This window comes from Lactuca saligna, chromosome 5, assembly GCF_052625555.1.
Source record: "Lactuca saligna cultivar CGN05327 chromosome 5, ASM5262555v1, whole genome shotgun sequence".
Lineage (NCBI taxonomy): Eukaryota > Viridiplantae > Streptophyta > Magnoliopsida > Asterales > Asteraceae > Lactuca > Lactuca saligna.
The window spans coordinates 173,416,116-173,439,573 of NC_136421.1; the positions used below are offsets into that span (position 1 = coordinate 173,416,116).

General features: G+C 33.4%; 1 protein-coding gene across 4 annotated transcripts in view; it reads left to right on the top strand.

The window, feature by feature from the left end:
• Positions 1–19,471, top strand: part of LOC144997427 (calcium-transporting ATPase 10, plasma membrane-type-like) — a 39,875-nt gene extending 20,404 nt beyond the window's left edge. Inside the window, exons 1-33 of one of the 4 annotated variants that reach the window (XM_078957336.1) lie at positions 11,715–11,866; positions 12,245–12,402; positions 13,225–13,341; positions 13,441–13,480; positions 13,584–13,699; positions 13,783–13,914; positions 14,045–14,134; positions 14,230–14,299; positions 14,398–14,552; positions 14,644–14,721; positions 14,806–14,877; positions 14,969–15,052; positions 15,177–15,259; positions 15,355–15,463; positions 15,550–15,605; positions 15,675–15,717; positions 15,823–15,906; positions 15,991–16,128; positions 16,195–16,260; positions 16,330–16,428; positions 16,499–16,609; positions 16,710–16,880; positions 16,969–17,028; positions 17,104–17,268; positions 17,350–17,466; positions 17,557–17,655; positions 17,748–17,986; positions 18,072–18,117; positions 18,207–18,341; positions 18,417–18,524; positions 18,643–18,734; positions 18,886–18,995; positions 19,093–19,471. In XM_078957336.1, coding sequence (XP_078813462.1) covers positions 12,247–12,402; positions 13,225–13,341; positions 13,441–13,480; positions 13,584–13,699; positions 13,783–13,914; positions 14,045–14,134; positions 14,230–14,299; positions 14,398–14,552; positions 14,644–14,721; positions 14,806–14,877; positions 14,969–15,052; positions 15,177–15,259; positions 15,355–15,463; positions 15,550–15,605; positions 15,675–15,717; positions 15,823–15,906; positions 15,991–16,128; positions 16,195–16,260; positions 16,330–16,428; positions 16,499–16,609; positions 16,710–16,880; positions 16,969–17,028; positions 17,104–17,268; positions 17,350–17,466; positions 17,557–17,655; positions 17,748–17,986; positions 18,072–18,117; positions 18,207–18,341; positions 18,417–18,524; positions 18,643–18,734; positions 18,886–18,995; positions 19,093–19,100 — 3,249 coding nt within the window. In that variant the 5' untranslated portion in view covers positions 11,715–11,866; positions 12,245–12,246 and the 3' untranslated portion in view covers positions 19,101–19,471. Of the gene's footprint in view, positions 1–11,714; positions 11,867–11,912; positions 12,403–13,224; positions 13,342–13,440; positions 13,481–13,583; positions 13,700–13,782; positions 13,915–14,044; positions 14,135–14,229; positions 14,300–14,397; positions 14,553–14,643; positions 14,722–14,805; positions 14,878–14,968; positions 15,053–15,176; positions 15,260–15,354; positions 15,464–15,549; positions 15,606–15,674; positions 15,718–15,822; positions 15,907–15,990; positions 16,129–16,194; positions 16,261–16,329; positions 16,429–16,498; positions 16,610–16,709; positions 16,881–16,968; positions 17,029–17,103; positions 17,269–17,349; positions 17,467–17,556; positions 17,656–17,747; positions 17,987–18,071; positions 18,118–18,206; positions 18,342–18,416; positions 18,525–18,642; positions 18,735–18,885; positions 18,996–19,092 lie in introns of those variants that run through there. The other 3 variants (XM_078957337.1, XM_078957338.1, XM_078957335.1) reach the window with 3 other exon arrangements.
• Positions 19,472–23,458: the final 3,987 nt, after the last annotated feature.

Genomic DNA, 23,458 nt, shown 5'->3' on the forward strand with positions numbered 1-23,458 from the left:
CAACAACAATGTGCACATAAACATATAACATATAACATATAACCATTCACAACTAATCAACCGATCTAACAGATCACATAGCATAGCAACATCCTAACCAGGATACCGACCTTAGCCAGGTCTATAACATATACCATCCTAAATACCAGGATATCAACATAACAAAGCAATAACATATCACTACTACTACCCGGATTATAATCCGATAAAGGGTCGGACTAGGTGCCTTAGACCCTGTCGACATAGTGAGGATAACTCACCTCGCAACTGCTAACTGAAAAGATAAGATCACGCTACTCCAACCTCCGACATGACCTCCACCACTGATAATACCAAAATACTAAACTCAATAAATACCAAAAATTACCAAAATACCCCTAGAAGTCAATTGGTCAACTCTTTGTCAAAGTCAAAGTCCTCAGTCAAAGTCAACTTCCTGACTGAATCTACTCGTTGAGTCATCCCGCTGACTCGTTGAGTCCCTATGCTCTGAAAACTCCCATATCGCGACCCAACTCGCCGAGTCCCACGAACTCTGAGTTACCTCCTGCTCAACTCACCGAGTCATCACTCAACTCACCAATTCACAGATCAACCAAAACGGTTAGGACTTCGTGACTAGACTCACCGAGTCCAAGAACACACTCGCCGAGTCCAATCTTCAAAAGACTCGTCGAGTTGTTCTTCCACTCATCGAGATCCTACCATTCTTCATCCAACTCGCCGAGTACACCCATGTGACTCGTCGAGTACATCTAGTTCTTAATCCATACAATGGCTTTCAATCCATGCAGTGACTCCAATCCATAGATCTACTCTCCTACAACCCATCCATCACATAAAGTGGCAAACTTTATGTGAATCCAAAGAGATCTGAGCATAAAACACTCTTGGGCTAGGGTTTGGGACAAGAAGGCTTCACCAACAATTCAAAGACATGAACTTTATGATCTTCTGGACCATCTCAAGTCCAAATCTAAGGTAGCAACCTTAGATCCAACCTCCAAACCCAAAATAACTCTAGAAATGCCACAAAACTCAAGCAACAAAGGATATAGATGCAAAGGACCTTAAGCAACCGATTATTACCTCAAATGAAAGCTCCAACAGAAGGATGAACCAAATCTCTACAAAGTCCCTTGCTCCAACCTTCTTAATCTTCAAAGATCTCTCCACCAAGCACTTATCAAGGTTCCAAATGCTCTCCAATGCTCTCACAAACGGATTTAGGGTTTCTGGACTTCAAAAGGGGCTAAGGGGACTGAGAGGAGGGCATTAAGTCCTTTAGATAGGGTGCAACCTCGGAGATTAGGGTTTTTCTCTCTTCAGCACCAACTCACCGAGTTGGACACTTATCGTGTGACCAGAATCGTGACTCGACTCGCCGAGTCTATCCATCGACTCGCCGGGTCGGCCTTCCATATTAACACTTTGCACCCTGAACTTGCACTCCTAAACTCAGGATGTTACAGTTCTCCCCCACTTAAATTAGGCTTCGTCCTCGAAGCCTGCAGAAACACAATTCTAGGAACTACTCTGGCAATGCACCTCTTGGCATTAACCGATCCAGGTTTCTCCAATCACTACAACCGAAACCCTATAAACCCAACTCCACCCTTGTAGTATCCTGACATCTCCCTTAAACCGGCCACCGACTTCTTCCTTAGAAAAAAAATCAATTTTCAACCCAGGATGAATTACTACCACATACGCAACCTCCTGATTATAACCATACCGAAAATCCAAGGCTCCATCCTTGCATCCCTTCCGAACTCCCCTAGATCTACATCGCCGGAAATCCTTCCGCAACCTCAACAGACACCCAACCCGGATGCGCTTCCATACCACTGGTATTTCACAGTGCTTCAACAACCATAATTGAAATACTCTCAATCATCCATTCTCACTACTGCTTCCACTTCCGTGAACCAACACTCCTTCCCGGAGTTACATATCTTTCCCCTTTCCTTATCCAAGGAAATCTACTTGCCAACCTCGCCACTTCAGACAAGTTCCACGGTGTACACACCCCACTCTACACTATCCCTTGTAGAGTAACTGCTACTTCACGCATTACACATGCTCTGAATCTGCTCACTAGGACTCTCAGGTCCTCACACTGCCTTCCACTAACCTGATCAATACCCAGGGTCAGACCTACCTGTTTCATCGCAACATGCTCAAATCATCTCCTCATACATATCTATCATCACATACAGAGTCTTCAACACAACTGGACCGCCTTACCAAGCCTTCAGTTCATCTGGACCACTCTCAGAACCTTCAACATGTATGGACCGCCCTTCAGGGCCTTCAGCCTGTCTGGACCATTCCCTGAGCCTTTGGCTTGGCTGGTACGCTCATCGTCCTTCAGTCTCCCCAGACCACTCAGACTAACATACATCAAATCGAACTTTACTTCCTGGGAATCTCTCCCGAACATACTGTTCTAGCCCCCCAGGGGTTCCGAACTCTAACTCCATTCCTATACTCTGATCCCGACCTAATCCCAGGCCTCTCATTAACCAATCACCTTTCCAGGAACCCCGGTCTGTACCTCGTCCCATCTGTATGCCCCTTACTCATACTAGTCCACACTCTTGGCTGACTGAATACTATTGAATCCCACACAGTTAATCAAACTCAAACGCTTGTCGATCCTTTAGAGAATCTTCCAACTCTCCCCCACATAGAACACTAACCTCCAAATACCGGTGACTCATTCGGCCTAGAACAATCATCTCTATCCCATACCTTCCTTATCCATAAACTACTTTCCTCTGAATGAGTAACCTTCACAAAACTGCTCTCCCGACATTATACATCTCGAATCCCAAGGGAGTCCGACTCTCAGCTGAACACTTCTCACATCGCGAATGCTATACCCAACAACAAGACCACACAACCAATCCTGACCATCCATCCCTTGGATACTAACCAACTACAACTCCTAGCTATAAACCCTCTACCAAAAGATAACCCAGACGAAAAGGAGAACAATACAACACTATAAATCATGCAAACAAGACTAGCATATGCAATACTCCACAATAACCACAAGATAACAAGATAACAAAATGAAAACATACCCGCAGATGCATCTGTCTCTGCCCTGATCTCCTCTGCAGTAAGCTGAAAAGCACGCCCCTGAGCCCTCGGAGGCTCCGCTCCACCTTGGCCCCCGCCAGTAATCCTCAACGTGGTCGGTGCTGGAGCCTGCACCGACCTCCCAACCAGCTGTGGATAGTTGGCCCTCATGTGACCAACCTGAGGACACTGATAGCAAATCCTCATATCCTGGACTGGGGCTAACTGACAACAATCCCTCGCGTAATGCCCCTCTCTCCCACACTTGCGGCACACACCACCAAACCTACACGCTCCGGCATGACCCTTCCAGTACTTCTCACAAGTGCGGATGCTCTGACTGCTCAAACTGAAATTAACGGTCATAGATCGTTTCGGTGTCGGTTGTGACTGTACTAGAGCCTGCCTCTGCTCTCTCAACTGTAACTCGATCTCCAACTCTCGTCGCCTAGCGGCTTCCTGCAACTCCAACAATGTCTCGCACCTCTACGTAGACACAAACTACCTGATATCCTTCTTCAGCATACTCAGATATCGGCACATCTGGGCCTGCTCATAAGTAAACTCAGGGCAAAACATCGCCCTCTCAGTGAACATCCTGGTGATCTCCGTTACTGACTCAGAATCCTGCTTCAGCTCCAGGAACTCCTGAGCTAATCTCTCCCTCTCAACTCGCAGAACATAGCGAGTACTGAACATCTCTCTGAATTGATCCCAAGAAACCGTAGCTCGCTGCGCATCAAAATACGATCACGTGGTTAACCTCCACCAATCCTTTGCCCCAAGCCTCAAAAGGTTCAGAGCACACCTTACCCTCTGATCAGCAGGGCATGAATATGTGAAGAAACACCCCTCCACGTCTGATAACCATCTCATAGCAACAATCAGGTCCTGAACTCCATCGAAGGTAGGGGGCTTCGTATTATCGAAGTCCCGATACTGAAAACCTCTACTGGCTCCTCCCCCTGCCGCTGCTACAACCGTTGTAGATGTCGCAGCATCCGTCTCTATAAGAGATGCATAACGCTTATCAAAATACTCGACCATGGCGGTCTTGATCGTCCCAAACAGTTCCGACAACTCGGCCCAGAACACAGTAGCAACCTCATCATGCAGGATCTCACGAATCCTAGCATCCAACTCGTTTGTGATCATCTGACCGATAACCTCGGGTGGTGCTGACCCACCCTGACCGCCCTCTCCTGCTCCCGATCTGGACCCCGGATCCACTCCCAGCATGCCTCGTAACCACCATACTGAAAAACACCACAAATATCAGAAACCTCCCATTAATTCGAGAATCGACTCTCAACCCAACCCTAGGGGTTGTGACTTCCTTGATACGCGTATGGGTCTTGTGCTTTCAGTAGTACGGGCCCATACTACCTTCCACACCTACCCATATTTATATCAAGTATCACCACAACACCCTAGTGAAGAACAGGCATAACAAGCACTCAACCCTCACTCCTAGAGGAACACTGGAAATCTCATACAGAAAGAAACCCTAGGCTAGCAGGCATCATAAGTCAGGCAACTCTATCATGCAATTCCTGAAGATCCCTAGCCTAGTACTAGCATGTTATTCTATCATATCAAATAAACAAATAACTTGTATGGTATTTTGGGGCTACTTACTGGCTCCGGCTGATCGTACATCTGCATCCTCCTTTACTCATTTTTTGAAAATCATTTCAAATTATCTTTTGAAAACTCTCCTTGATTTGAGACTGGATTCACACGAATGTTCCTCCAATTCACTCAAACCAAGGCTCTGATACCAACTTGTAACATCCATAAAAATTCAAACCAATTTAAACTTTTCAAAAACAACCCAATTTCATTAAGTTATTACAAAAAGGTTTTCAATACATTTATTATCAGAGTATTCCCAGACACCATATCATAAAATAAGAACATGGGGAGCGGTACGATCACGCCTTCGCCTTGCCACAATCACCTGAAGTACCTGAAAACATTGAACCACAACTATAAGACCGAAAGCTTAGTGAGATACCCCCAAAATACCAACCACATATACCATACACATAACATATCAATATAGAACAGAACAGCCATGCACTTCGGGTCTACTGTGTGACTGGTCCACCGCATCGGGCCTTCAGTCCACCAGGTCCACCCTCCGAGTCTAGCCATATACATCGAGTCTACAGTGTGATTGGTCCGCCCGCACCGGGCCTTCAATCCACCTGGTCCACTCTCTAAGTCTACAGTATGACTGGTCTACCGCACCGGGCGTTTAGTTAGCCTGGTCCATTCTCCGAGCCTCGGCACGTCTGGTCCGCCCTCGTGGGGCCTACGGCCTATCCGGACCGCTCGCTGGGCCTTCGATCTAATCAGTCCGTCCTGGGTATGTTGGCCTACAACACAAAGCAGGACCCGCCAAAACCCAACCCAATCCAACAACAATGTGCACATAAACATATAACATATAACATATAACTATTCACAACTAATCAACCGATCTAACAGATCACATAGCATAGCAACATCCTAACCAGGATACCAACCTTAGTCAGGTCTATAACATATACCATCCTAATTACCAGGATATCAACATAACAAAGCAATAACATATCACTACTACTACCCGGATTACAATCCGATAAAGGGTCGGCCTTGGTGCCTTAGACCCTGTCGATATAGTGAGGATAACTCACCTCGCAACTGCTGACTGAAAAGATAAGATCACGCTGCTCCAACCTCCGATACGAACTCCACCACTGATAATACCAAAATACTGAACTCAATAAATACCAATAATTACCAAAATACGCTTGGAAGTCAACTGGTCAACTCTTGGTTATAGTCAAAGTCCTCAGTCAAAGTCAACTTCCTGACTGACTCTACTCGCCGAGTCAGCCCGCTGACTCATCGAGTCCCTATGCTCTGAAAACTCCTATATCGCGACCCAACTCGTCGATTCGCCCTAAGACTCGTCGAGTCCCACGAACTCGGAGTCACCTCCTGCTCAACTCACTGAGTCGTCCCTCGACTCACCAATTCACAGCTCAACCAAAACGATTAGGACTTCGTGACTAGACTCGTCGAGTCCAAGAACAGACTCGTTGAGTCCATAACAATCTTCAAAAGACTCGCCGAGTTGTTCTTCCAACTCGTCGAGTTCCTGCCTTTCTTCATCTAACTCCTCGAGTACACCCATGTGACTAGCCGAGTACCTTTACTTCTTAATCCATACAGTGGCTTTCAAGCTATGCAGTGACTCCAATACATAGATCTACTCTACTACAACCCATCCATCACATAAAGTGGTAAACTTTACGTGAATCCAAAGAGATCTAAGCATAAAACACTCGTGGGCTAGGGTTTGGGACAAGAAGGCTTCACCAACAATTCAAAGATAGGAACTTTATGATCTTCTGGACCATCTCAAGTCCAGATCTAAGGTAGCAACCTTAGATCCAACCTCCAAACCTAAAATAACTCTAGAAATGCCACACAACTCAAGCAACAAAGGATCTAGATGCAAAGGACCTTAAGCAACCGATTATTACCTCAAATGAAAGCTCCAACAGAAGGATGAACCAAATCTCTGCAAAGCCCCTTGCTCCAACCTTCTTAATCTTCAAAGATCTCTCTACCAAGCACTTATCAAGGTTCCAAATGCTCTCCAATGCTCTCACAAACGGATTTAAAGTTTCTGGACTTCAAAACGGGATAAGGGGAGGGAGGGCATTAAGTCCTTTAAATAGGGTGCAACCGCGAAGATTAGGGGTTTTCTCTCTTCAGCACCAACTCGCCGAGTCCAGCCTCCGACTCGCCGAGTTGGTCACTTATCGTGTGACCAGAATCGCGACTCGAGTCGCCGAGTCTATCCATCGACTCGCCGAGTCGGCCTTCCATATTAACACTTTGCACCCTGAACTTGCACTCCTGAACTCGGGATGTTACACACACACACACACACACAGAGTATAGCCATTGTATTTAGGAGTAAGAGGTGGGTTAGTATGAGGTAGGGGTAAAATTTATTTTTTTGTTTTTCTTTTAGTTAGAAAAATACTAGAGTAAATAAAAATGAAAAAGATAATAGCAAGGGCAAAGTCATCATTTAAAAAAAAAAATCAAAAAAAATTGGACCGAACTTGTAAACAAAATCAAAGTTTTGGATCGATGTTGTTAGTACAAAATTTTTTGGACAAAAATGACACTTTATTACAAATCACAATGATGATTTTTATAATTTTGTCTAAAACATAAATAATTTTTTTTTTTTTTTTTTTTTTTTTTTTTTTTTTTTGTACGTGTAGCCTATTTATTAACCACAACATAGAATGTGGGGATTGATCATCACATGAAAACATGGGAAGTGTTTAATGACATTGAATGCAACATCAAAATCTCATGTCGACCCTCGTTCGATAAAACCAAAAAAATAGAACCACAATGAATCTTTTGTTCTAAAAGAATATGGTCGACTATAATTGTTATCATTTTTAATACCCAAACAATTTTTTGTTGAAACGAAATTATACACACAAACCTCCTCTTAATATCATAATAGTTATATATTGTCTTTTGATGTCAAATTTGTAGTCCATGAATAATAATTAACATTTTAAAATACATTGATATTGAAAAATAGTATGAATACAAAATGAGTACTCGTTATCAGTGGATATGAGAAAAATCATAGATATAACACACATATTTTAAGTACTCATAAAATTATCGATTTCAATAAATTTTAGTACGAGTTGGACATAGTATGTTTGTCTGAGTTTCTAAAATGTATATTTTAGTACGAGTTGGACGTAGTATTTTTGTTTGAGTTTCTAAAATGTATAATTAGTTAATAGATTAATATGTTTAAAAAAACTTAAAATATCATTGATAATATCTAATTTTGTTTGAGTAAGTTAATTTAGAAAGTTGAAAACATTAATATCGCAATTTGGGTGGCTTTTAAATGCATTTTGATCTTTGGTAAGTTTTAAGGATTTTTGTATGGTGTATTTACAAAACATTACATTTAAGGCCTTATGATTTGATAAACATATATTTCATACCCTAAAAACATTTTGTTATCATTAATAATCTTATATAAAAAAAAAAAAATACATGCACATTATATGTCAAAATTTTCACTAAAACCAATCAATTTAACAAAAAAATTATATTGTAAGAATTTTAGTTTGTTATAGTAAGTTAAAATGATCGACATACAAATATCAAAATTAGATAGATTTAATTGATAAAACATAAATATAATGGTTACAGCAAAAATATAGTAAAAATATAGACTTCTTATGTCTTTTGCCCTAATAAAAATGTTATTAACCAAATGGTCCCACCATATTTCGACATCGGGTGTGTTGTAAATGTGTTTTTCTTGAGTGGTTGAATGTTAAGTCTAAGGTTGAAAAAATATATAGATTTAAAAGTATGATTAGACAAGTGTTTGTGTTGCTTTTTAAAAAAAATATAAAAAATAAAATAAAAATAACAATGCTATAAATTAAAGGAAAATCTCCAATAAAATTCTAAAATTTTAGCCCGGTTTACGTTTTAGTCCTAAACTAATTTTTGTTTACGAAAAAGTCCTAAAAATCGGCAAAAGTATGCATTTTGATCCCTTTTGACCGGTTGGAACCGGCAACAAATTAATTTGGGACTATTTCATAAACTAACCTAAAATATTGGGACTATTTCACAAAATGACCTAAAATATTAGGATTTTTTCTGCAAAAAAAATATTAGGACTTTTCTGCAAACAAAAACTTATTATTATTATTATTATTATTATTATTATTATTATTATTATTATTATTATAAACAAGTATACTAATTTTTAAATTCATTATTATTAATATTTTTACTAATACATATAAATACACTTAAATAAAAATATATTAAAGAAATTATTTAAAGGTGAAGGTGGTGGTGATGGTAATGCTTTAAGCATTGAAATCACTGCTTGTATGTCCTCATTTTATATATGATCATTTCACATTTCTTATTATTGTTTTCAATTCAAAATATTAACACTTAATAATTTAAAAAAAGTCGCCTATTTGTAAAATTATGTATAAATAGTTTAAGATAAAACGATTTCTCACTTTGTATATAAAATTTCTTAAGGTATGATGATTTTTTTTCAAATCCAACAGATCCACAATAAATATTTACATTGGTGACCCATATCAAAATTCGAAAATATTAATTAAAATATCTTATTTAATAGAAAGTAATATGATTTATTTTGCTTTATCACACTATATCTGTTATGTTTCCAAAAAAACCACAAGGATAAAGTAATGAAAAAGAGCAACACACATGTTGGTAATTCAAAAATACTTACACACAAGACATACACGCATATCACATGCTCACTATTTGTAAACAATTTGAAAAATCAGTAGCTTGTTTTAAATTGTTAAATGTTAATATTCTGAATTAAAAACAATAATAACAAATGTGAAATGATCATATACAAAGTTAGAATATACAAACAGACATTCATGATTTCAAAGCTTAAAGCATTACCATCCACTCAACCTTCACCTTTATAAAATGTCTTTAATATTTTTTCAATTTAAATGTATTTATATGTATTATTAATAATATTAATAATAACAAACTTAAAAAATAGTATACTTATTATATTTTTAATATAATAATAATAAGGTTTTTGTTTGCAGAAAAACCTTAATATTTTTTGTTTTTGCAGAAAAGTCCCAATATTTTGGATCAATTTATGAAATAGTCATAAATTAATTTGTTACCGGTTCCAACCAGTCAAAAAGGGTCAAAATGCAAACTTTTGCCGGTTTTTGGGACTTTTTCGTAAACAAAAATTAGTTTAGGACTAAAACATAAACCGGGCTAAAATTTTAGGACTTTATTGGAGATTTCCCTAAATTAAAATGGATAAAATCAAATTGTAATAACACAAATAAATGATTGATATAACTAAAAGGTTTTCTAACATGCGTTTTAAGGACATGACATACGTAAGAAATATTAATTATGTGGAATATTTTTTTTGGAAATTGAACTATCCTAATCTTCCGTTGTGAACATGAGACTATGTCTTCCGTTGTGAACATGAGACTATGTCTTACACCTTGGAGTCACTGTACGCAAACTCTCATAACCACAGAGGCTGAGTAGTGTCAGAATTTAAACATGGATCATTAGATTATTCACATTCAGTTATAATAGTATTCTTAACATTAACGTTTTTTATATGTGCCCTTAACACACATATTAAAAAATCTCATAATTTAACGGTGACAAAAAATATGGATGTGTAGTTAAAAATAAGCCACATTCTTTATTAACATAGATTGATTTCTTAATGAACCGGGTGCTCTTTGGGTTAAAATTATTAAATTTTGTTAGGGCGACGGTAGTGGTTTTTTGGATGGGCAGAGATTAGGTTATGGAGGAAGGGGTTAGAATAAAATTGTCGGCTTTATTTATCAACTTCATGAGAGTGGTATTATCCCTTTTAGTTCTTTGCATAGGGTTGTTGGAGACGGGGTACATACTAGGTTTTGGAAGGATGTCTGATGTTCAAATATTCCTCTTATGGTGCGGTTCGCAAGAGTTTTTGCTTTGTCTACTAACCAAGATGCTCGGGTAAGTGAGTTTTGGTCTTCAGTGGGTTGGACGTTCCATTGGAGGCGGGGGATTAGAGGAGGGGTTGAATCGACTCAATTTGATGATCTTGTGGAGTTGTTGTCTCTTACTCATTTAGGGATGTTGCATGACACGTGGATTTAGGATTTAAACCCTTCAGGTATTTTACTATTAATTCTACAAGAAAATGGGTTGATGATATGAGATTGCCTTTTGGTAGTTTTTCTACTAGATGGAACCGATATGTTCCAATTAAAATAATTTTTTTTTGTGGCGAGTTATTTTGGATCATATCCCGGTTAGAGTTAAACTGGTAGAAAAAGGGGTGAAGTTAGATTCCTTGTTGCGCCCGGTGTGTCATAATTCACAAAAAAATGTAAATCATTTATTCTTGCTTTGTTCGGATACAACGTAGGAATGGAGGCGGGCTGGCCATTGGCTAGATTTGGATATTTCGGATTCTTCTTCTATTAGTATTATGTTCGAGTGGATGGATGCTAGACCTATTGCTCGTATGGAGCGGGTGATTATTGAATCAGTGTTTATGATAGTTATATAGGTGCTTTGGACGTATCGTAATGCTTTACTTTTTAGTAATTCTAAAACTAAAAAAGATAGACTTTTTAACTCTATTGTGGAAATTTCTTTATTAGTTTACTTCTTGGAATTCTAAGACTAGGACCAATTGGACGATGTGGATGCAAAATTCAATCGAGATGTAATTTGTTTCTTCCTCTAGCTTATTGCTAGAGGTTTTGTTTTTGTTTTATAAAATGTGCTGCTGTTCTAAAAAAATAATAATAAATATGTTTTCTTATGATATCATACAAATTAAACAAAATTATAATTATTACAAAATATATCATTTCTATAATAAATGACAAATCTTATGAATATAAACACACTTAATATACATTTAAAAGAAAAATAAGCGTGATATAGTTACTAAAAATAGCTCACATAGCACCAGTTATCTTGTCTCCCATGCCGTTTGACTTGCAATTTACAAAGAAAGAAAGAAAGTTCCAGGAAGTTGCCCCCATACTGTGGTTTCCTATCACCTTCCCCCAACAAACAAACAAACTCAAATCATAAGTTCTACCTTTTCTTCCTCCCAATTTCTCTCTCTCTCTCTCTCTCTCCTTCTCCACAGGTGCATTTGCTCAATCTCCCATCTCAATAACTGTAATTTTTTACTTGATATAATCATCACTACACAACAAGTATCCGGTTTTCGATATGGGGAACTTCTTGGAAAATGTTTTGGTCGGTGGGGTGATTATTTAATTCAAAAATACCCAATATAATGCGAAACCCTAGTTACTATCGCGAATCAGTAAAATCCGTCTTTGTATTTGTTTGTTCTTAAATGAAAGCTGATGTACCCACGGCTAGTTTGATAATTTTCAAGAGTCAGATGTTATTCTGTTGTAATTTTCACAGTGCTGTTGTTGTTGTTTTAGTTTCTGATCGAGAATTTGAGACGGTGTCATCTCTCCTGCGTACAGTTGTAACTAATTTTAATTTACAGAGATGAGTAATGGTGGCTCGCCCTACCGGAGACACAAGAATGATGTGGAGTCCGCCGGTGCCAGCGGCGGTGGTTTTGAGGATTACGAGTCGACTTCCGGCCCTTTTGACATTGTTAGTACCAAGAGTGCTTCAGTCGACCGCCTTAAAAGATGGAGGGTAAATAATAATGCCTCTTTTTTCAATTGCGTTTTTGATGTTTCTTTGTTTCGTATCATGAATGGTTTCTCTTATTGCAATTGATTATGATTAATTGGATTCTTTAACAAGTTTTCTTCTTCGTTGTCTTCGATTTCATGGTTGGGTATCCCTGTAATACAGATTGTAGACACTTTCGATGAGCATATGTTGGAAATTCGATTTACTATCTACCTTCGATTATTTCCTAGGGTTCTTCAAACTTTCTACCCTAGAATATGTTCTTGTTTAACGGAATTTGGGCAAACACATTTCGTTTTTGTGAATAGTTATCGAGTTTCCATTAGATTAAAAAAAATAATGATACAATAATTACATGATCATTTCCAACAATTGGTATCTTGTGTCCATTTGTGATATCATATTTAATAAGTTACTTCAGAAAAATTTCGTTATTCTTGTTTTTTTGTTACCCAATATTTCCAACAATGAATATTCGACACTTGGTATCCAAAATAGCAATACTTTCTAGTTTCTATTTTGAGTTTTCCCACAAAATGCAACATTTTATTTGAGAATTTAAATATTGGGTTTTCTTAACTTCGTATTTACGTGTATTTAGGTATTTGATCATTAGTCAAAGATTTCAATTAAACTATGTGTCAAGTCAAATGTAACATTTTTCTTGGATGAAAGAAGAATATTTTACAACACAAGTTTGGAATCAGAATATAGTATCTGATAACATAATAGTAGTTAAAAGAGTAACCTATTCTGTTAAGTTACTTAATTATACATAATTTTATAATTCTAAATATTAACAAAATATTTATTTTTATATAGCAAGCAGCACTTGTACTCAATGCTTCACGTCGATTTCGATACACCTTAGATTTGAAAAAAGAAGAAGAGAAGAAACAAATTATAGCCAAAATCAGAACCCATGCACAAGTTATAAGAGTAAACACTACAACAACTCAATTTCTTTTTTTATTTTATAAAAAATAACTCAACTTTATTATATTCATTTTCATTTTTCCATTATTACCCTTCTTTCAGGCAGCCTACCTCTTTCAAGCTGCTGGAGCACAATCTAATGGTACTTCTTTTTTTGTTTAAACCTTATATTATGTTTTCAAAGTTTAAACATGAAAAACTTTTTATTTTTTATAAAAAATTGAAATCTTTTTTTTTTATAATAGGAATCCAGAGATCACTTCCATCTCCAATTCCAACTGGAGATTATAGTATTAGTCCAGATCAACTTGCTGCAATGACAAGAGATCATGATTTCTCAGCTTTACAAAATTATGGAGGGGTAAGTTTATTATATTAACACAAAGTTTGACTTTTTTCAATCATGTAAATAATGTTTGACCATTTTTCTACTTTATTAATCAGGTCAAAGGGTTGTCAGAAAAGTTAAAGACAAATCCTGATAAGGGAATTCTTGATGATGAATCAGACATTTTGGATAGGAAAACTGTTTTTGGGTCAAACACATACCCTAGGAAAAAGGGTAGAAGCTTTTGGGTATGTATTATATATATATATATATATATATATATATATATATATATATATATATATATATATATAAATTCCCATTTTTAAATTTTTTTTAGCATATTCTATAAATTAAAGATTTTAATCATTTTTATAGAGGTTTGTTCTTGATGCTTGTCGAGACACCACCTTGATCATTTTAATGGTGGCTGCAGCTGCTTCTTTGGCTTTGGGTATTAAAACAGAGGTAAATATATTAATTTAATTTTCATGGATAATATTTTGTTACATAATAATAATAATAATAAAAACCATTAAAAAAACTTGTTTTAATAATCTTAGGGAATCAAAGAAGGGTGGTATGATGGAGGGAGTATAGCTTTGGCTGTTATCATTGTTATAGTAGTTACAGGTATTATTTGTTAATATTAATGAGTAATGAATAATGAATAATGAATAATGCCATGTCATCACTCATTATATATGGTTATTGATTTATAAATGTTGTAGCCATAAGTGATTATAAACAATCACTTCAATTTCAAAATCTAAATGAGGAGAAACAGAATATACACTTGGAAGTTGTTAGAGGTGGAAGAAGGGTTGAGATTTCGATATTTGATATTGTTGTTGGTGATATAATCCCTTTAAAAATCGGTGATCAGGTTAGAAAAATATAATCTTTTTTTTATTTTCTTTTAAAAAAAATATATATGTTAAAGTTATAACAATTGAGCTATAAAATATTAAAACCAGGTTCCTGCTGATGGAATTTTAGTATCTGGTCATTCTCTAGCCATTGATGAATCAAGTATGACTGGAGAGAGTAAAATTGTGAGTTTCCTTTTTCTTTTTCTTTTTTTAATAAAGTTTTTTCTTCTGTAAAATAAAGTTTATTATTTTTGTTTTGTGGTTAAGGTTCATAAGGATCAGAAAGCACCATTTTTAATGTCTGGATGCAAGGTTGCAGATGGTTATGGTACTATGCTGGTAAGATTTTAAAAAAATAAAACATAATATTTTTCTGATTTAATTTCTTTTTAATGTTATTAAAATAATTTATATATATATTTGTTTTCAGGTGACAAGTGTTGGAATAAATACTGAATGGGGATTACTTATGGCAAGTATCTCAGAAGATAATGGTGAGGAAACACCATTACAGGTTAGTTTTATATCTCAGAAATTAGAGTTAAAATTAAATACATGTTAAAAAAAACTAGTTTATTGCATAAATTAATAATTTAATTCTAGTTTAATTTAATTAATCTTCTATGACTTATGATTAGGTGCGTTTGAATGGAGTTGCAACATTTATTGGCATTGTTGGGCTTGTGGTGGCTGTGGTTGTTCTTGTTGTTCTTCTTGCAAGGTAATTAAAACAAAAACGAAAATCACCTTTTTTTTTTTTTTTTTTTAAAATATAAAATGGTTTTTCAATATATATATTTATTTATTTTTTGGTAGGTATTTTACTGGACATAGTAAAAATCCAGATGAAAGCGTGCAGTTTATTGCTGGAAAAACTAGTCTTAGTGATGCTGTTGATGGCGCTATTAAAATTTTCACTGTCGCAGTATGTAAACTTTTTATTTATTTATTTATTTTTTGAAATTCAAAATCAATAAATTTATTAATTTATAGAAGTTTGTTTAATTATAGGTCACTATTGTTGTTGTTGCTGTGCCAGAAGGGCTACCCTTAGCTGTCACATTAACGTAGGTTTATATATTTTTTAATATAAAATCAATGGAGCTTTAAAAAAAAAAAAATTCTTAAATTCACAGGCTTGCATACTCCATGCGTAAAATGATGGCTGACAAAGCATTGGTAATTTACTAATTTTGAATTTTTGATTACACTTTTAATGAAAATCAAAATCTTAAATAAAAAATCATTTATTATTTTATATAATATAATTATTTGTTGTTACAGGTTAGAAGACTATCTGCTTGTGAGACAATGGGATCTGCTACTACAATTTGCAGTGATAAAACTGGAACATTGACATTAAATTTGGTATGTCATCTCTCTTTACAACTTTTTTTTTTTTTTTTTTTTTTTTTCTAGTTGATAAAATGTTTGTTATTTTGTTGTGTTCAGATGACTGTGGTTGAGGTTTATATATGTGGCAAGAAAATCGATCCACCAAATGACACGTCAGCAATGCCACCTAGACTTGTGTCTCTTCTCATTGAAGGCATAGCTCAAAACACAACTGGCAGTGTATTTTTACCTGAGGTAAACTAAAATTCATTTAGAATTTTATTTATCTTAAAAAATAAATTTTTATTACTTTTTATATAGGGTGGTGGAAACGTGGAAGTATCTGGATCTCCAACAGAGAAAGCTATACTTCAATGGGGTGTCAATGTTAGTATAAATTATAATTTTTTTATTCCATTTTTTTTACACATTCTCATGATATATTATTATATGCAGCTTGGAATGAACTTTGATGATGCCAGGTCAGCATCTTCAATAGTTCATGCATTCCCGTTCAACTCAGAGAAAAAACGAGGCGGGGTTGCAGTCAAACTGGTAAAATCATATTATTATTATTTGTGTTTTATTATAATTATTATTTAATTGTTTTTAATATTTGGTGTAGCCTGATTCTGAAGTACATATACACTGGAAAGGAGCTGCAGAAATAGTGTTGGCTGCATGTACAAGCTACATGGATGCCGATGAGAGGTTGGTGCCTTTGGATGGGGATAAGGTTCGTTTGACAAAAATGGTCCCTGTGGTTTCTAATGTTTACCATGTTTAGTCCAAACTTGAAAAATTTTATCGGTTTTGGTCCTTAATTTGTGATGCAGGTGGAATATTTTAAAAAATCAATAGAAACAATGGCTGCTGGAAGTTTGCGATGTGTTGCTATTGCTTACAGACAATACAATGGGGAAAATTTCCCAACTGATGAAGAAGAACTTGAAATGTGGGAAATGCCTGAAGATGATCTTGTTTTGCTAGCGATTGTTGGTTTAAAGGTGAAAATACTTTTACTTTTTATTCTTCTACATTTGAAAAATCTGAATCCCCCTTTTTATGTATGATTTGCAAATTGAAATGTTGTAGGATCCTTGTCGACCTAATGTGAAAGATGCAGTTCAACTCTGCGTAAAAGCTGGTGTTAAGGTGTGTATTATTATTTTTTATTTTTACTAAATGGAAAAAAAATGGTTTTTAATTTTTAATTTTGGTGTTATTCAGGTAAGAATGGTGACAGGTGACAATCTACAAACAGCAAGAGCAATAGCACTTGAATGTGGGATTTTAGAATCAAATGGAGATGCAAAAGAGCCTAACCTAATTGAAGGGAAAACATTTCGTGCAATGTCAGAAGATCAACGACTAGAAATTGCTGCGGAAATATCCGTATGTTACTTTGATTTATTTGTTAATTGTAAATTTATTAGTTTTGTGTTTGAAGGATTTGTGATTTGTGTTGTGAAACAGGTGATGGGGAGGTCTTCACCTAATGACAAACTATTACTTGTTCAAGCGCTAAGGAAACGAGGGCATGTTGTTGCTGTTACTGGAGATGGAACTAATGATGCTCCTGCATTACACGAGGTCAGAAATCAGAATCAGATTACTACAAACAATTTGACTATCAATTTTGACTAAATCTAAATCGAATTTGGCGTTCATTCAATCTATTAGGCTGATATCGGGCTTGCTATGGGTATCCAAGGAACCGAAGTTGCAAAAGAGAGCAGTGATATTATCATATTGGATGACAATTTTGCTTCTGTCGTCAAGGTACGTATAGTAATATCTTCGTAATTCTATTCTTCCTCTTTCAATTTTAAAATCGTTAAAGTAATTATGTAATTGAATGGATATATGTAAAGGTTGTTCGATGGGGAAGATCCGTTTATGCGAATATCCAGAAATTCATTCAATTCCAGCTGACTGTAAATGTCGCCGCCCTTGTAATTAACGTGGTGGCGGCAGTTTCCTCCGGCGATGTCCCGCTAAATGCAGTGCAGCTGCTTTGGGTGAATCTCATCATGGACACTCTCGGCGCCCTTGCATTGGCCACTGAACCACCCACCGATCACCTCATGGACAGAAATCCCGTTGGTCGCAGGTGTTTTTTTTTTTTTTTTTTAAATGTTCGAGGAAAAAAGTCCAATTTATTATGGATTTGTTAAAATCGTTTGTTTCTGTATCAGGGAGCCTCTGATAACAAACATTATGTGGAGGAATTTGTTGATACAGGTATGTGATGTATTTGTATCACTTAATGAAATTAATTGATGTTGTGTTTCTTGAATTAATTTTTTGTCAAAAAAAAAAAAAAACTACAGGCTTTATACCAAGTGACAGTTCTTCTTGTACTCAACTTTGATGGCAAAAGGATCCTGCATTTAGATAATGAGAGTGAGGAAGATGCAAAGAAAAAGAAGAACACGCTTATATTCAATGCTTTTGTCTTTTCTCAGGTAAGTTGTTGCATTCATCAAATTCACCTTTAAAAAAAAAAAAACTTTTTACCCATTGTACTTTTTTAAATGCAGATATTCAATGAGTTTAATGCACGTAAGCCTGATGAGATGAATGTTTTCAAAGGAGTTACTAAAAATCGTCTCTTTATGGGAATTATTGGCTTTACTGTTGTGCTCCAGGTGAGATTGTTTTATTTTTCCCCTTTATTCTCTCTCTCTCTCTCTCTCTCTCTCTCTCTCTCTTAAAGGGCATTCACGTCTTTTTTCAAATATAACTAACGGACTCTTTTGGTATCAGGTTATTATAATCATGTTTTTGGGAAAATTCACGACAACGGTTAGGCTTAGTTGGCAATTTTGGCTGATATCAATTGTTATTGGTGTTATCAGGTTGGTTTTTTTTTTTCTATAACTTACTTTTGTTGATTTGTTTGTTATAGGCATATAGCATATAGTATACCACTTTGAAAAATCTAGCAATTAAAGTAATAGAAGCTATTTGTTGCATTTGCTGACAATTATTTTTTGTGTATGTAACCAGTTGGCCTCTTGCGGTTGTTGGGAAATTCATACCTGTTTCTGATAGGCCTTTCAGTGAATACTTTTCTAGAATTTTCACATCATGCAGATCATCTCAACCCAATAATAGAGGTAACCGCATACCATTTAAATTTTTATTTTTATTTTTGTATGCACATACATATCTGGATAAATGATGTTTGAAAAATATGTATGTTATATATTTCAGGTTCATGAAGAGGAAATGAGGAAGATGCTTGAACACACTTTGACCTTTTGGTATGGGGTTGTTTGGGTAGAAATTTGTACATTTATACAGTCGGTATACACTAACTCTAAAAAACAGTACTAAAATCACTATATATAATATATAATATATAATATATATAGGCTTTTTAGCTTGAGATTAGTGCAAGAGTAATAGAGGGTGGTGAGAATGGAGTGTTTTCCTTTCGTATTTTGCTGGAGAGCCTGTGTTTGTAAATTTGATTTGCACATAAACCTTTCTTATATTTTCTTCTTGATTGTATTTTGGTATCCAACTATAAAGATGGAGGGAATGTTGGAGAATTTTCAAACTATATATAAAAAGTCAATACATTTTTCAAGCTCCCCTTAGTTGCCTTTTCAAGAGCATGTGTGAGATGTAAGTTAGACAGATAGATGTTGGCATGGGAGTATAGAGGCTTAAACTAGCATCTACAATGGTATTTTTTTTTTTTTTTTTTTTTTTTTACTATTTGAAGTAGTTTTTACAATTGAAGATAACCTTTTTTTGTGAGGTCATTAGTAAACTCTAAAACCTTTCTATTTTTTTAGGGGTTGTTTATTTTGGCCCTTATTTTTTATAATATTTTATTTTATAAAGTAGTTATATTATATATTATTTTGTTATTTTATTTATTGCGTTTATTAGTTAATTTATTTAATTAAGTATATAAAATAAAATACACGTGTCCTTATAGAATATTATATCACTAAAAGGTAAATATTAGAACTTTCAAAATGATATATATATATATATATATATATATATATATATATATATATATATATATATATATATATATATATATATATATATATATATATTATGGTCATTATATTTTATTAATTTAAATATTAAAATTTTAACATTAACTAATGTTAATGATAAATTATATGAAAGTTTAAGCTAGATAAAATTATAGTAATTTTATTTATTATTTATTTTTAAAAAAGATTAACCATTAAAAGTATTTGGCAATTTTTTTTCTTGGGAAACTAACATCTAAAAATGCAATTCCTTTTTCTTGGGAAATTAACCAATAGCTGAGTTGGTTTATATAACCAGCTAAACCTTATAGTAGGGATGAGCGTAGACGGGTTCCCGTCTCATTTGGCGAGAACCGGAACCGGAACCAGTAATTCCTAGAAAGTTAGAACCGGAACCGGAACCGGAACCGATCTAGGTAGTTTTTAAATGTTTGGAACCAATTTCGGAACCGGATAACCCAGTCGCATTAATTTTGTTAACTTTTTTCGATAAAACTGCAATTTAGTTTGATCCAAATCAAATCAATTCGGACTAAAGATAGACAAAATCGGACCAATATATTCTAAACCGGTCTAATATATATATATATATATATATATATATATATATATATATATATATATATATATATATATATATATATATATATATATGACCAAATTGCAAAAATGGTCCCTGTGGTTTGTCAATTTCTGTGGATAAGATCCAAAAAAAAGTTTATTAGTAAAAATGGTCCTTATTTGATGGTATTGTTGTGCTTTTGTCCCCAACCTTGTTAAGTTTAACATTATGACTGTTAAAATGACATATTTTACCCCTGGGACCATTTTTGCAGTTTTATCTTTTTATAAAACTACAAGGATCAGTTATGCAATTTTTCTTTTTCATTTTATTGAATTATTATATATTAATTATTTTAATTACTTTTTTCTTTTAACTATTTGTTGTATTATTTTTTATTGGATTATTATATATTAATAAATATTATTTTAATATATTATATTTATATATTAATTAAAATTACTTTTTTATTTTTAACCTTTTTAGTTTTTTTTTGAATTTCTTATTTATTGCATTAATTCTTTTTTATTGGATTAATATATATTAATAAATATTATTTTTAGCATATAATATTTATCTATTAATAAGTGTTACTTTTTTGGATTATTAAATTCAATTAATTAATTTTTTTCTAATTTTTTTTATTTCGTTAATTCTTTTGATTGGATTATTATATATTAATAAATATTATTTTTAGTATATTATAATTATATATTAATAAATATTGCTTTATTATTATTATTTTTTAATTGATTTTTTTTTAATTTCTTCTTTATTGTATTAGTTCTTTTTTATTGGATTATTATATATTAACAAATATTATTTTTAGCATATAGTATTTATCTATTAGTAAGTGTTACTTTATTGAATTATTAATTTTATTTAATTATTTTTTTTATATTTTTTTATTTTTTATTGCATTAGTTCTTTTTATTGGATTATTAATTTAAATTTATTATTTTTATTTATAGTAAATAATATTTATTTAATTGTTTTTATTTTATTTTAATTTCTTTCTTAATTTTTTAATTAAAAATACCAAACACTCCGAGTCAGCTCCTCCATTCGTTGCATTTTACCACCTTGCGTCGTCGTATCATCTTGTTGGAAATCCTCGATCATCGACTATAGTCGGCCATTCTCGACGAAAACTATACCAGTTGACTACCCACACAATGTGAAATAAACCCCAGAAAACATACTTCCTCCATCCAACCATTCATTACAGATACCACCATCGATGACGATAATTTTAGGTCGAGGGTTTTCAAACCACCATAGCCACTATATGTGGTGAAAAAGTTGTAGAACTCGTTATTCGCTACTCGTTCGACCGACCATCGAGTAGCAAATACTTAGATTTGATAATTCATGTAGAAATATTTTTAGGGAAATTATATATGTTAAAATCATAAGTTTATTGAAATAAATAACAAATTTAGATATATGTGAATACATAAAAACTAAAATACACACAATGATCTCACTTCATGAATAATTACTGAACTTATATATTTATTTATATAGTAACAGGGTTGGATATGACCCAATAGTGGTTTGTTATGACTGAGTGATGGTGGTGGTGTTGTCTAAAATATGTTATTTACCAAATATTTAAAATAAATTAGAGAATGTGGGGTGGGTATGACTATTTGATATTTTTATTTGAAACAATAAAGAAAGAAATTAAAAAAAATAAAAATAGTTAAAATAATATTATTTATCTTAAATAAAAATAATAAATTTAAATTAATAATCCAATAAAAAGAACTAATACAATAAAAAAAGTAATTAAATAAATTTAATAATCTAATAAAGTAACACTTACTAACAGATAAATATTATACGCTAAAAATAATATTTGTTTAATATATAATAATCCAATAAAAAAGAATTAATGCAAAAAAGAAGAAATTAAAAAAATCAATTAAAAAAACTAATAATAAAAAATGTAATATTTATTAATATATAAATATAATATATTAAAAATAGTATTTATTAATATATAATAATCCTATCAAAAGAAATAACAAAATAGAAAAATTTTAAAAAATTAATTAAATGAATTTAATAATAACACTTACTAATAGATAAATATAATATTATATGTTAAAAATAATATTTATTAATATATAATAATCCAACAAAAAAGAATTAATACAACAAAAAAGAAATTCAAAAAAAATTAATAATAAAAAAAGTAATATGTATTAATATATAAATATAATATATTAAAAATAATATTTATTAATATATAATAATCCAAAAAAAAAATAATAATAATACAATAAGTAAAAAGTTAAAAAGAAAAAATTAATTTAATTATTTAATATTTCAATAAAATGAAAAAGAGTAATTGCATAATTGGTTTTTGTAGTTTAGTAAAAATATAAAAGTACAGAAATAGTCCCAGGGGTAAATCTGTTATTTGCTAAAAGTTAGCAACCATGTTGTTAAACTTAACGAAGTAATGACCAAAACCACAACAAAACCATCAATTAGGGACTTTTTTTTGCTAATAAACTTTTTTTTGGATCTTAACCACAGAATTTGACAAACCACATTGACCATTTTTGTAATTATATATATATATATATATATATATATATATATATATATATATATATATATATACACACACACACACACATACATACCGGTTCCGGCGGGTACCCAACGGGTAGCGGTTCCGAAAAAACGAGAACCGGAACCGGAACCGCTTAAGGCGGTTCCCATTTCAAAACCGGCAGTTCTGAGGTGGTTCCGGTTCCAAAAACGGGTATCCAGTTCTGATGCTCATCCCTACTTATAGCGGAGGAAAACCGAAAGTTATTATTTTGACTTTTTTTATTTTTTATTTTATTATTTTTTTATTTTTTATCATTACTTCCTTTTATCACAATCACTCATAATCAATAAAATTTTATTATATAACAATTACATTTTTATTAGTAACTTTTTTAATATGAGTAACTCTAAATTGATTTTTTATTAAAAT